This window comes from Epinephelus moara, chromosome 21 (assembly GCF_006386435.1).
Source record: "Epinephelus moara isolate mb chromosome 21, YSFRI_EMoa_1.0, whole genome shotgun sequence".
Taxonomy (NCBI): Eukaryota; Metazoa; Chordata; class Actinopteri; order Perciformes; family Serranidae; genus Epinephelus; species Epinephelus moara.
In genome coordinates this window covers 10063247-10076551 of record NC_065526.1, presented here as the reverse complement: position 1 = coordinate 10076551, position 13305 = coordinate 10063247, and the positions used below count along the sequence as shown (strand labels likewise).

At 42.2% G+C, this 13305-nt stretch overlaps 1 protein-coding gene across 2 annotated transcripts in view; it reads right to left on the bottom strand.

Annotated features, from left to right (window-relative positions):
* gpc5c (glypican 5c) overlaps nucleotides 1-13305 on the bottom strand; it is a 141029-nt gene that overhangs the window by 102098 nt on the left and 25626 nt on the right. For both annotated transcript variants that reach the window (XM_050032558.1, XM_050032559.1), the window contains exon 3: nucleotides 2290-2993. In XM_050032558.1, coding sequence (XP_049888515.1) covers nucleotides 2290-2993 — 704 coding nt within the window. The remainder of the gene's footprint in view (nucleotides 1-2289; nucleotides 2994-13305) is intronic.

The window sequence follows — 13305 nt, the reverse complement described above, 5'->3', positions numbered from 1 at the left end:
GTGTCGACTTGTCCACAAGTGGTCCCATTAAAGATATTAGGGAACAACTGCACCCCACATAACCCCGTCAACATTTGAAGCATTGTCCTTCCCCTCTCTGCTTCCATATTCAACACAGTTCAACCGAATAACTCAACGTGTTGACAGGATATGATTTAAAACAACTCATATCTGTAACCCGTAATATCAAACTAATGAGATGGAGAGAGGTAGGGATGATGTTAAGAGAGACACAGGCTGTGAGGATAAACAAATATAACAGCCTATTCCCATAGCTCGGGAGAGTTGAGTCTAGCCACCTACTCAGTAAAAGGGGCCAGTAAAGGTAATGGAAGTATGTCATCCAGAACTCCAGCTCGTGCCCAGGGGAGAGACATGTATGAGTGCTCTTACAGATTTTTCTAGAAACATGAAATACACATGCACTGCGTCAACAAGCATGCCTGAAATTTAGAGGAGCGAGGAAGATGCAATGGGGACTGAACGCAAGTTAAACTTTATGTTCCTCTTGATGATGTACATAAATCTCTGCTAATCACCTTCTGCTCCGCTGTGTATGACTCATGTCACCTTACACCCACATGCATGACCCCACCTTATATAGAGCAAGTAGGGTATTGCTTAAAAATGTAAAGATAAAGGTCACAGTGTGCTGTATTTACTGAAAAAGTTGATTTTAGATCTCAAAAATAAAGCAAATGACTGACATGAAAACAGAACTACAATCTCAGCGTGTATTACATCTGATGTGTATTATATATTACTCTGTATACAGGGATATGTTTCAGATGATGCAGAGATTTGAGCTCTACTTTTACAGCCACAGTACGTTTTGAATAGGGATGCCAGTTTCGGTTAATTTTGCTTTCTAAAGTGTTATATCCATTAATCAATAACTATGTAGTTATTTCTTTAAGGACAAAAAATGCAAAATGACATGAAATATGAGAGGAATTTCCTTCTAGTCTTAGAGGCATTTTCTTTTAGCCCTCCATAGACTCACTGAGCTGCATTTTAAAGTGCTATCCATTTAGAGGTGGTGAAATTTTAATGTCTTGGTGTAATTGTCTTGCCTTTTATTTTATTCTATACATCATTTTTCTGTAGGCTGACAAACAGCCGGCTAGCCACATTAACATCCAAAAACAAAGTGCCCACTGCCTATCCTCCAGCCTCTTATGGTTAGCTAACGTTAGCCTTGGCTGTTTGGCACTGCGCACCACCTGGGTTGGGTGGGAGCTAGCTAGCGAGACCACTTAATTGACCATTATCACTGGTAACGCTGTCCTGCCACGGGGAACATGGTGGCCACCCACTCTTTGTTCTCCACTGGGTAGCCCAGGCAAACAAGCAGCTTTATTTTGACTCAAAAAAAAAAACACTTTATCACTGTTAACTATGTTAACACCACTAACAATGCTGACACTGCTAACAGCACTACCAAAGCTAAAAGTAGTTGACAATGTTAAAGACAGTTTAAGACTCAAAACTGGGCCGCTTACTTGAGAGTGGGTACAGTGTTTTCACAGCAACGCTGTTGGCTTGGGACAGCGTTTGACCAAATGAGCGGCACCACTTGCTAACATTAGCTCCTACCACACCTGGTTGGTGCGCAGTGCCGACATGCATAACAGGTCAAAATTATTCTCATTATTCTTATCTCTTGCTGTAAAACAAACAAACAAAAAAAAAAATCCAATAGTGAAACAAAAGTACAATTTTAAGTGTAGATTTCACTGCAGTATTCAGTTCTAAGAAATGTTAGGCAGTCGTCCATGAAGCTGTCTTCATGTGGTGAACATCAAACTTAAAACCATATATATAACAAAAGGCATATGGTAGCGCTCACAGCATGCAAGTGCACTCACTCCCCATTTTATCTCTATCTATCTTTTTTCATTTCCATCATAGTCAATGAGGAATATTCCCCGACAGTAAGAATCTAAACAACAATGGTGACATTTAGCTGCCTTGCCATTTTGGAAAATTAGTCCTTCTCTAGGCTCGGCTCAGCCTGCATTTGTCTGGAAGGGGCTGGGCTTTTTTCTTTGTATAAACATTATTTTTCTCTGAATAGTTTCAACACTGTACAAACATTAATGCTGTGTGCAGAGTTCTTTGTTGCATTGGTGGAAAAAATAGCTCATAACCCACAAGCAGCCTGCAAAACCTTTCCAATCAATACATTAAAGACTGCCAAGGTATATGTATAAAACAAAGATGTTAAACAAAAACGTTTGGAAGCTTTTAGCATGTGCTATTAAAGCTGATGATCTGGTGTGTACTCACCGTGGCAGTGATGAGTGAACCATGGAGCTGTGCATAGAGCAAGGCCTCATTAACGTGCCCTCTGACCCCCAGCAGGGCTAGTTCCAAACTGTGGTGGCCAGCCATGGCGTGGGTTAGTTGCTCCAACAGGCTGGTATACCTCCTCCAAGGCTGATCTAGCTCCGATACGCTGGCCAAGCAGCCTCGCATAACATTCAGACAGTAACCCACACAGGGCTTAATCAGCGTCAGGCCTCTGCAGTGGGAGCAGTACACCATCTTCACCAGGCTCTTCACACACTCTTTGCTCATGCTGACATGTTCAGTGGCGTTCATCACCTCCAGACCCTCCTCTAGGGCCAGGCCCAGTTGCCTCCCAGCTCCCAATGCCCCGGCAAGCTCCTGGGCCATGACGGTTGGATGAGGCCCAAAAGGGTTGACGTCCTGCCTGATCATACGGAGACAGTCACCCATTTCATTGCCCATCATCATGTTGCCTTCAATGCCTGGATTGATGAGCCGCGTGTAGACAAGTGGGAAGAGGTTGTTAAAAAATTGGTGAACTGAAGCCTCCACGGAGACGTTGGCCCCACGGAGGTAGAGGGAGAGTGAGGAGAAGAGTTGGTTGACATGGGGTAGGGCATGGCGGGACAGGGATGTGTAGGTTCCCTCCAATAGCGAACTCAGGTGGCCCTGAGAGAAGGACAGAAGGTACTGGAACATGTCTGCAAGGAGAGCAAAAGAGAAACACAGTGATAAGAGACAGACGGAAAGACAAGGACAGATGACATTCAATATGAGGGGAATATTGAAAATCACTGATGACAAGAAGCTGTCCATGAAATGTGTCAGGCATCCAAAATGCAAACACATATCCAAATCCTGGCTCCTAACCAGCTAAGCTTGGCTTGTGCGCGTCAGTAAGCTGGGTCGAGAAACCAGTGTAAAGTTTCCCTATAATGCGGTTGGATATCATTGTGTATGAAGTCATCACCCCAGTAAGTATGTCTTAAGGAGACAGTCTCTGCATGTCTACACTGAGAGAGACAGACAGAGAGATTTGAACGGCATCCTGGTACGAGCAGCAACCGCAATCAGTTTGCATTTTCTGTGGCAAATATTGTATATTCCAGGTTCTGCAAGGGTGTTTGACATGCCACCTACCACACACTCTCTCTCTCTCACGCACACACAACAGTTGAGTCATCTAGTTCTTGTGTCATTTCCTGGTAAGCAAGTGAAGCTGTAAAGCAATCAATGATGTCAGCGCAGAGGCTGATCAGTGCCAATAAGGTGCCACTTCTTGCTAAGCAAGGTACCGGAACAGAGTAGAAAGGAGGGTCAAGCAAGGGCTGGGAAACAACCCATGAAATTCAGAAAAACAGTTTGATTTTCTTCCACGGTCATTTGCTTTGCATGGCTTCCGTCTATCTTGATAATTTCTGTTTGCTGTATTAATGCTGTCTTTGTGTCTTCATGCTGTCTTTATTTCATCCTTTTATTGATTTCAAAACATCTCGCAGGACTGCAGTTGAAAATTAGTCAGCTGGCTTACACTGGCACCTTTACAGAAATGTTGATTAATGTGTGTTGTCCTCATAAATAAAATGTATGAAATGAAATTTTCTTTCCTTTTTCTCCAACATCCCCATCCCCATTTTACTGCTTACAGATATGGTTTATAGTTACGTAAGAGTCTACCAGAAAGTTACATAATAGTAGTTTGATCATAAACAATCACATAGCAACAGAAAAGTGGGCAGTCTTGCTTATTATTATTTTGGAAACCATTTCTATTGTACAGCCTAACCAAGCGGCAACCTCTGAAGTGCCAAAAACTGCAGTTCTTCAAATGGCCACTTGAGGCTGGCTACAAAAGCAAATCAATCCCCATGGATATTAAAATGCCCAAATTAACAGCAGAAATAAATATGCAAAAAAGTGTTTTGCTCTCTAAAGCTAATTTCACTCTTCGTGACAACTGTACAGGGGGGTGAATTTTTATACAATTCACCCGTTTAAATTTGATAAAGGCTTAGAGTTACGCATAATTAAGGGCGTGGCTGATTTGAGTGACAGGCTGCCTGGGAGACATATTCAAATATGGTCACTTCTGGCTCCAAAACACCAAGATGGCGGCAGTCAAAATGCTGAACTCAAGGCTTCAAAATGGGAGTCCACAAACCAATGGCTACGTCCATTATTTTTATACAGTCTATGAGCCAAACTCATCCTTTTGTCCCACCATCCCGTCACTGCCCGTCCACTTGAAACCTTCCATCCTGCTTTCCTTCTCAGCAGCTCTCCATATATTCTCCTCTGTATGCAACTGTGTGGGACCGTATATACATGTATGTATGTATGTATGTGTGGGCGTGTGTTTGTGTATGCGTGTCCTGGACACGACACTCTCCTCTGGGGTGTGATGTCAGCTTAAAAGCATGACAGAACATGAAGGAGCAGTAGCAACTGTACAGAAATTGAGACAGGAGAAGGAGGGTGCCAACACCCCCCTACCCCCACCACCACCCGCGCCACCACAGCACACACACACACACACACACACACACACACACACACACAAAATAAAATGAAAAAGAAGCGTAAGCCCAAAATATATGACAATTGTACATATGATACTGTGCACTAACGAAATGTTATTAATCATGTACTGTGGACTACAGTTTTTAAAAGTGCTCGATGTTTACATGTACATATTCATTCATAAGAGTACCTTTCACATAGTGATCTATCTCAGTACAGTGATTGTTACCAAATGAGTATGTGTGTGTTTGTGTGTGTGCCTGTGTGTGTCCAGCCCCTCCCAGCTCACAGACAGAAGGATAACAACAGTCATGTCCTACTCAACAGCTGCACTAATATGACCGCTGTCTGTGACACACAGGGACTCCCCACCGGCCAGCAAAAGGCACAACTCATAATAATGCACTCGAAATTACCATTGTCATGATCAGAGCTGCTCCTGCACATGTGAAGTGTAGCCCATTAGATGAGTTTTGAGCAGCGTGACTGCGTGTGACAGAAATAAAGCAGACATGAAAAGTTAACGGCCTGTTACGGATTATTACTGTAAAGTGGAGGGTGACTGATTGTAGGCTGAAAGCAGTCAGAAAGACCTCCCGAAATGACCAGCTAGAGACAGACCAGGAGGGACAACAACATGACAAACAGAAACAGAAAAGGAATGAGCAAAAATAGCATTAGATTTGCAGGAAGTTACAGTTGCAGTTCCACCTCAGTGTCTCCTATGAGCCTGAGGGGCTGCAGGGTTGGTACCAGTGTGAGGTCTGCCTGCTTGCCTGCCAGTCAGACATTTACACCGCAAGATGTACCCACAGGCTTAGGTTACACGGCATTACATAATGTTATTATAAAATTATCATGCTCAGAAATACCACGGTTTAATCTTACTCTCTGTGAGCTGTGGTAGGGGCAAAACAAAACTCCACACAACAAGACAATCAAGTTTTCAAGAAGACGAATCTAAAAAAAATCCGTGTTGTATGTCTCAAGAGCTTCATGAATGGATGCACATATTTTAAACGGTTTCTGACAGCATCATTAAATCTTTAAGACATTCCGTACTTGTTATAAAATCGTATTTTTATTTGCCAAGAGAGTGACACTGAGAGAGAACATGAACACGGGGGAAAAAAAAGGGAAGAGCGGGAGAGCGCCAGGAAAAATGGAATAAAAAGAAGCGACTGAACGTTTGAACAAGGAAAAACAACTACTGTACAAGTGGACTCCACCTTGTGAACATGCTCTGACATCTGGATTCATTTGGCCCCTGGGTCCGGAGCACTTCGCTGTCTCTCCGTGGCTGTTACTTCAAACATGTACTTCTCTGAATATACAGAATTAGGACAAGAGTCCACCTTTCTTCCTCTCCACGCTTCCCCTAACAAACAAAAAAGTGGATCCCGCGGTTCATTCATTTTCAACATTGGTTATTTTCTGGTCTCTATCAAGTCCTCTCCCACGCTCAAATGTATCCGGTTTCTCATTCTGTGATAAATCAAGTACAGTCGTTGTGGGTTTCTCTGCACTTTCCAGTACTGGGAAACAGGGTGATAACAAAAAAACATGAAACCAGCAGCTTTTTAAGTCCTAAGTACCATTGCATGATAGTCAATTGGGTTTGATTGTTCTGGCTGACCGCAGTGTCTGAATCTGGATTTAACCACAGTCCATTCAGACGCAGAGTCGTGGGTGGCTATCATTACCATGTCACACACTCCCATCGGTAAGTCTCTTGGGAAATGAAGTCTGGCTGGATTGAGGCTGTTTTGCATGGAGCAATTATCTTTAATTTCCAAGGAAGTCCTGAAAACTCTGAAATTCAAAACACATAATTGTCAAGCTAACTATATAGGAATAAATGAACAGGCTTGCTTTGTCTGTGGCCCTGTGGGGCTAATCTGACATGCTCTCTGCTCGGAATAAACAAGGTATTAAACGGATAAAAAAGCAGCAGTTGCAAAGCAGAGAAGGCCTTTGTCCTGCAGTGGCCTAAACTGAGTATGTATTTATGACTCTGGGATGGGATATTATACCATATCTTTCCACAAATACTTTGCCAAGGCCACTCTCTGAGATCACTGGGTTTGATCATAAGAAGCTATTTCCACTTTACATTCTGCATGGCAACCCAGTGTTTTACTGGCACAATTAGTGTCACCATGGTGAAGCTACCACAATAACTGCGTCAGAATAAACGCAGTGGCAGCTCTATGATTTAAGTCACAACCATAGTGCTCTTCGCCTTTGCTTCCCAGCAGTCCCTGATTTCTGAATCACTCTCGCACTGAAAGAGATGCATGTTTGCGTGCGCGTGTCTAAATGAGCAGTAATGTCACAGTGGGAGTAGGTATTTAAGGACAAGGCATCAAAGCTAGGTTGCCACATCTCAGCACAGACATGTGGCACCAGACAGGCATGACAGGTCATGGACAATTATACTGTATGATCAGTAGTAGTAGTTCTAGTAATAGTGCTAGTTGCTGCTGTGGTAAGCTACTTGTTTATGACTATTTAAAGTGCCTATGTGTAGCACTCGATGCATGCCACAAAGCAACTATACAGTTACATCAGTTATACATGTGCAGTCTTTACAGTATGACAGACCAGAGCTACAAAGTGTGGCAAACGTCTGGGCCACATGAGGGCCTGCATGAGCATCACATGTGCATCCCAGAGCCTTTTGTTTTTTATTTTGCCGTCCACGTAAACAGGTTGGAGCACCCACACAGCTTCTCCACGGCTGTGGCTCATCTGGAGATTTGGAGTCTTGCGCATGGTTTGCAGCAAAAGTAATCAAAATGATCTATCAATAGTCATGCTGACATCACTACAGTTTCAATGTCTATATGTATGGAACATCTCACAGACATTTAAAAAAAATCTACAAATATTTATTTTAATGTAACACTTCTTGTTTCGGGTTCCAATTAAAAGCCCTTCAGTGTTTCTTAGGTTAGAATCCAAATTCAAACTCAACATAGAAAGAGAGGGTTGTCAAGCAGCTGTGCTGCAGCATCACCACTTTCTGTGTGAACACCACACGTGCAAGCCACAGCAGTTTGGCGAGGTAGCCCTAACACACAGGTAGAAGTAGGCAGTGTCACTTGGGTATAAGCTTCACAGAGAAATGTAATGACTTGTAAGAAATCATTTATAATGTTTTACTTAATTAACCATTTTCTTAAGTCCAAGAATGATGCATGTCTGAAATCTCTAGTCATAAACATGATTCTCCAGCTATGATCGGTATGTCCAACAATTACAAACAAGTGTAAAACAGCAAACTTTAAAGTGTTTTTTTTCTTATTAACCTTTTAACCGAAAGGAATCACAATGTCTTATGTGTTTTTGAGTGACAAATATAAGCCCCCCTTTGATACTCCTGTAAAATCCTTGAAATGTATTTCATTCTATTAGATAAAGATATAAAATATTTCCAGATATGGCCTGTTGTAGGATAAGAAAGGTGACTTTTGCGCTATAAAATGGTCCCTCAAATTCTTCTTGAAATGCAATTAAGCCTTTGCTATTTCTTTGCTATTTAATATAAGGTAAAGTTAACATCAATTAAGAACTCTGCTTGAAATTGAGGAGAATTTAAAACACACAGCATTGCAAAATGTACTGTAAGGAAAATTTAAGGTGTCAAATTCTTCATTTCACCTGTATGGAATCTTTTGGATTGTAAAAATGGAAAATGTATCATGTGTGGCCCTGAAACCTTCCCTGCTCTAAACCAGTTTTATAGCCCTGGGTTAGAGGGTTTATCTGTGTCTGTGTCATGAGTGAGACTGCATCTTTAATACTGTAAGTGCAAGTATGAGTGCATGTACAGTATGTCTGTATTTTTAAGTACGTGCAAGTGGGCCTGTAGAGGTGGGTGTGCATATGTGCATGCTTGAAGATGCGGTAATATTGTGATAATGAGGTAGGAGACACTGTTCTCATACCATGGGGCTGTGGGCCTGTCCTATCTTGGCAATCAGTCCTTACTGGACCTCACCAACCATCTTCTGAGGCAAAGCATTTTAATCCCACCACAGGCTTGGGTTTCACACAGGTCACCACACAGATATATGACATAGTGACACATGTGTAGATTACATATCCTTGTTTTAATTAGTAGAAATACTGTACATAGGGCAATCTCCCACTCAGCGCTGGTCATCTTAGGTTACAGGGGAGAGCTGCGATGTCATACAATCTCCCAGCCGCTAACCTTTCAGCAAACAGTTTAATGGTAATAAACTATTAATAAGTCAATGAATCAATCTGTTTATTCACCATACTTGTGTGGTAAAATCACATGTCTAAAGTCTAAAGAGGGAGCGTGACTCATCTGTCAGACAACAGGCGCAGACATGCTGTTCATGCAAATTTGACCTGCAAGAACTGGGGGGCTGCGCTCCTGCCAAAACCACTGTGACTCCACAAGCCCCTTAGAAGCCCCACATATGCAATCACAAATGTGTGCACAAATTTCAGCGAACCCTTGCCCCAAATCCTAATTTGCTGGTCTTGTCCTATCAGGGGGCTAACAGGTGGGATAATGAGCTTGAGAGGAGGAGGGCTGGAGGTGGGGGTAATTAAAAAGGCAGCCTAGCTATATCAAAACTCTGAAACATAAACAATTCCACAGATGCCAGGGGCACGCAGGGTGCACTGGGCTATAATGTGGTGTGGGGGGAGGAGTGGCGGTGGAGATGGGACAGAAGGGGGATCACTGCTCTCTGCTCTGGCCAAAGTAGGGAAACATGATCGAAGGCAGGGGAATGAGCAGACGAGAGAAGGACGGGACAGAGGAGACAGAGCACGGGGGCAGTGGGTGAGGGGCTGAGGGAAGGGCAGGGGCGGGGGGAGGGTCGTTCAAATGACTAATGCCATAACGGGGAGATGTGGAGGGCCAGCATGAGGGCAGACTGTTGACAGGCTGATGGACAGCACCTCTGGTCCTACACATTAAGGGGGCCACAGGTCTGTAGTGACCCCCCATTTCTCTTTTGTTTATTGGTATATAAATCACAGTGTCTCTTTTGATGTAGTGTCGCGCTAAGGAGCTGCACAGAGTGTCATACACAGAAAGCATTTGCACTCATTGATAACTACATACAGTTACAACTAAAAGTATGCCAGCTGCACAAGTAGGAATGACTTTTGACTCTTATGTACAGCATGAGCAGCCTTACTGCCCAGGCAGTATGCAAGTTCATATTAGAGCTGGGTTGATTTCTGGTTTGCTGGTCCAGTCTGGTGCACAAGCTTTAACTGGTTTGATTTTATGCTTACCAGCTGAACAAACATTTGTCATTATGACACGTTCAAGCTAATTCAAAAGTAGGTACTAAACGCAGCTTGTATTGCATTAGTCGTAAGCAATATGACAACAACACTGACATAATATCATGACGTTAAACAAGCCAAGCACTGGCACGTTAGGTTTGTTTACTAAAAAGTTAACGTGTTTCTTTGTGTGACGAGATGAAACATGGCAGGCTTAGAGTTAAAAAAACTAAAACTGCTTCAATATGGCAATATTTTGGATTTGAAGCTGACAAAATAGTGTCCCAACTGGCAAAGTGTGACACACCGCTGCTGTTCTGAGCTGACCTTCTGTCGGGAAGCACCACAATGGACCAGGAACGGCTGATTTGCGAAGTTAAAATAAGGAATTATCTAATGGTGTCAGTTGGGGAACGAGATTACCAGGGAGCTTAAAGTTTCTGGTAAGCTAAAACACACCGCTAATAACAACTTACTTCTTCTTGCTGTTGGTCATATTTTCTTCATTTCCAGTAAATATCACAATAGAAAACATGTTTTCTGTTTAAAAAAGTAATGTTAAAAACGTATGAAGATAGCAAGCAGGCTACTCACCCATCTTTTCAGTGGGAACGTTTCCAGTCTGATCTCGAGTGCGCAGCTAATATTTACTTTAATATTTGTTTCCATGAAACAGAAATGCATATTTAAGGGGTTCAGTGTGGACAGAGAGCTCCAGTGTTACAAGACACCATAGATAGATGTTCATTTGCTGTTGAGACCCGGTGTCATTATGTTCCACATTGGAGCAGCTGCTGAGTTAAGTGTGACACCTGGTAATATTTGGAGTACTGGTCCGGTCTGGTGTTTAGCTTAATAGTAAACTGGTTTGAAAATGTTTACGCCAGCCCAACCCTAGTTCATAGCCTTAGAGCACTGTTAGGCAACCTATGGCTACGGAGTAACATGTGGCTCTTTAGCCCCTCTCCAGTGGCTCCCTGTGGCTTTCACCAGACAACTACTGGTCATTTTTTTTTAACATTTCAATTTTCATTTTTCATTGTTTTAGGCCTAAAGTAATTCTTACATTCTCCCACTGTAAAAATGTGAAACTTACCGAAACCGAATAAAAAAAGTGCTTTAACATGTCAAGAACTAAAATGTGCATAATACTTCGACGGCCTGGCACCTTTCCTCGAAATTTTGACGAACCTTGACAGCAGTGGCTCGTCTTGAGTCTCCCTGGCTGGTTAGCTATGGATGCTAAATCCAAAAAAGCAAAAGTCTTGGAATAAAATAAAGAATTTAATAGTTCATGTTTGCTTTTACTGCCAGCAAATAATCATAAATAGCGCCCTGCACAGTAGCCACCTCGGAAAACATATTAATGAATGTTAATTTAGACTATTTTAGGCTAATTTAGAATTAACAGGCTATAGCACCGTCATTATAAGGCTCAAATATCTTACGCGGCTCCACACTTTTTTTTTTATTATTATCTTTGGTAAAAAAATGGCTCTTTTGATAGCAAAGGTTGCTGACCCCTGTCTTAGAGGGACTGCTACAGACATTATACTCCAGAGAATCAGTTGTGAAATATTGTTTAGTTCTGCAGATGGTAGAAAAGTAGAACATACACACATCCAAACAAGGACTCAAGCGCAGGAAAGAAAGATTCGGAATATAAAGTAGATTCTATGCAACAGCAAATCAGCTGTCAGTGGCTTATACTCTGCAGGATGGAACATTCTTAAGTCAATTCAACAGAATGGAGGCATTTTCTCCAAAAACCTGGCTACACTGATGACAGCCTGTGGTTTTGTGATAAACAAAAAAGCCTTGTCAAGGTAACAACCCATTATATAACTGGAAACTGATGACAACTAGAGACGGCTGGAGAAAGAGACTGGACTCCAGATTTTCATGAAAAGGGAAAGGAAACATTTAGGCTAACATAAGATTAACATGAAACAGACCCTTGAGCTGACTCGGAGGTGTGAAAGGAATCCAAGATGAAAGGGAGTCTAATGAAGAGTTTTCCACTTTTCTTAGCAGGTGTGGCCCCTGTTTTCATTTTTCAGCTTTCTTATGAATCAACACAGGGTCATTTGTGCATTGTTTCAATTATGAGCCAAAACTAGTCTTTGATGAGACCTTGGCCTTTATCCTTATGCCAGTAAAAACAACGCACACAAAAAAACACTTCAATACATTGTGTGGGCTGAAATAAATCAAAGGAAAAATACTAAATAATCAAGATAAATGTATAAAAATATTTGTGAAGGACAAATTCCACCATTGGTTCCAGTATTAAGAGTTTGCCAGTGATAGTCCGCGTTGTGGCTGATTTAAGAGTAGACTCATTATTGTTCATTTTGGCAGACACTGCAGCAGATATCATAATCCATCATGGATCATACAAACAGGACACAGCTGGGCAGGGTCAGAGCAATATTTTTTTTGTCTGTCCATTTCTCTCATTTATTGTACCTCCTCTCCTGGAATACAATGGATGAATGACTGTAGGATCAGTGAATAAAACCTACCGTGGGGACTCCTTAATGGTGCACTAGGAGCCATAGAGGCGAGGAGAAAGAAGGAGAGGAAGCAGAGGAGTGTCCAACACAGGCGTAATGAGGAAAGTGGGTTGACTTGAGTGAAGGAGTGATGAAGTGAAGTTGGTGGTGAGAGATGGAAAGCCAAATCCAACCTACTCTGGGCTGAATGAACTGTGTGAGTCACAACACAGGGACATGTACATCATGATGCTTATCCACATATGCATTAAAAAGCACATATTGAGCACACACCCTGTTCTCCCACAGGCGTCGGATGGAAGCTGCTCTCCCTCACTGACATGCAAGTCTGGCCAATTTGCAATGTTCAGTGCCTCTTTCCCTCACGCTATGTCTCACCAACACTCTTTCATTTCTCCCAGCATGACCTTACTTTGGTCAAAGTCTACCATCATTTCTATTAAAAATATCTCATTCACTAAAGTGAGCAAAGGAAGATGAATGACGAGAAGGCATATCAGGATACCAGAGCTATTTTAGTCTATATCAATTCCAGTGAAATTAAGCAATAAATAAATAAATCCTATATGTCTAAACAAACACTCCTTTATTGAAAAACATGATTTAAATTGTTTGCAACCATGATGACCTGCCTCCAACCCAAAGTACTAGTCTATGTGGGTTCATGGGACTTTTTGGGCAAGGAAACATATTAACA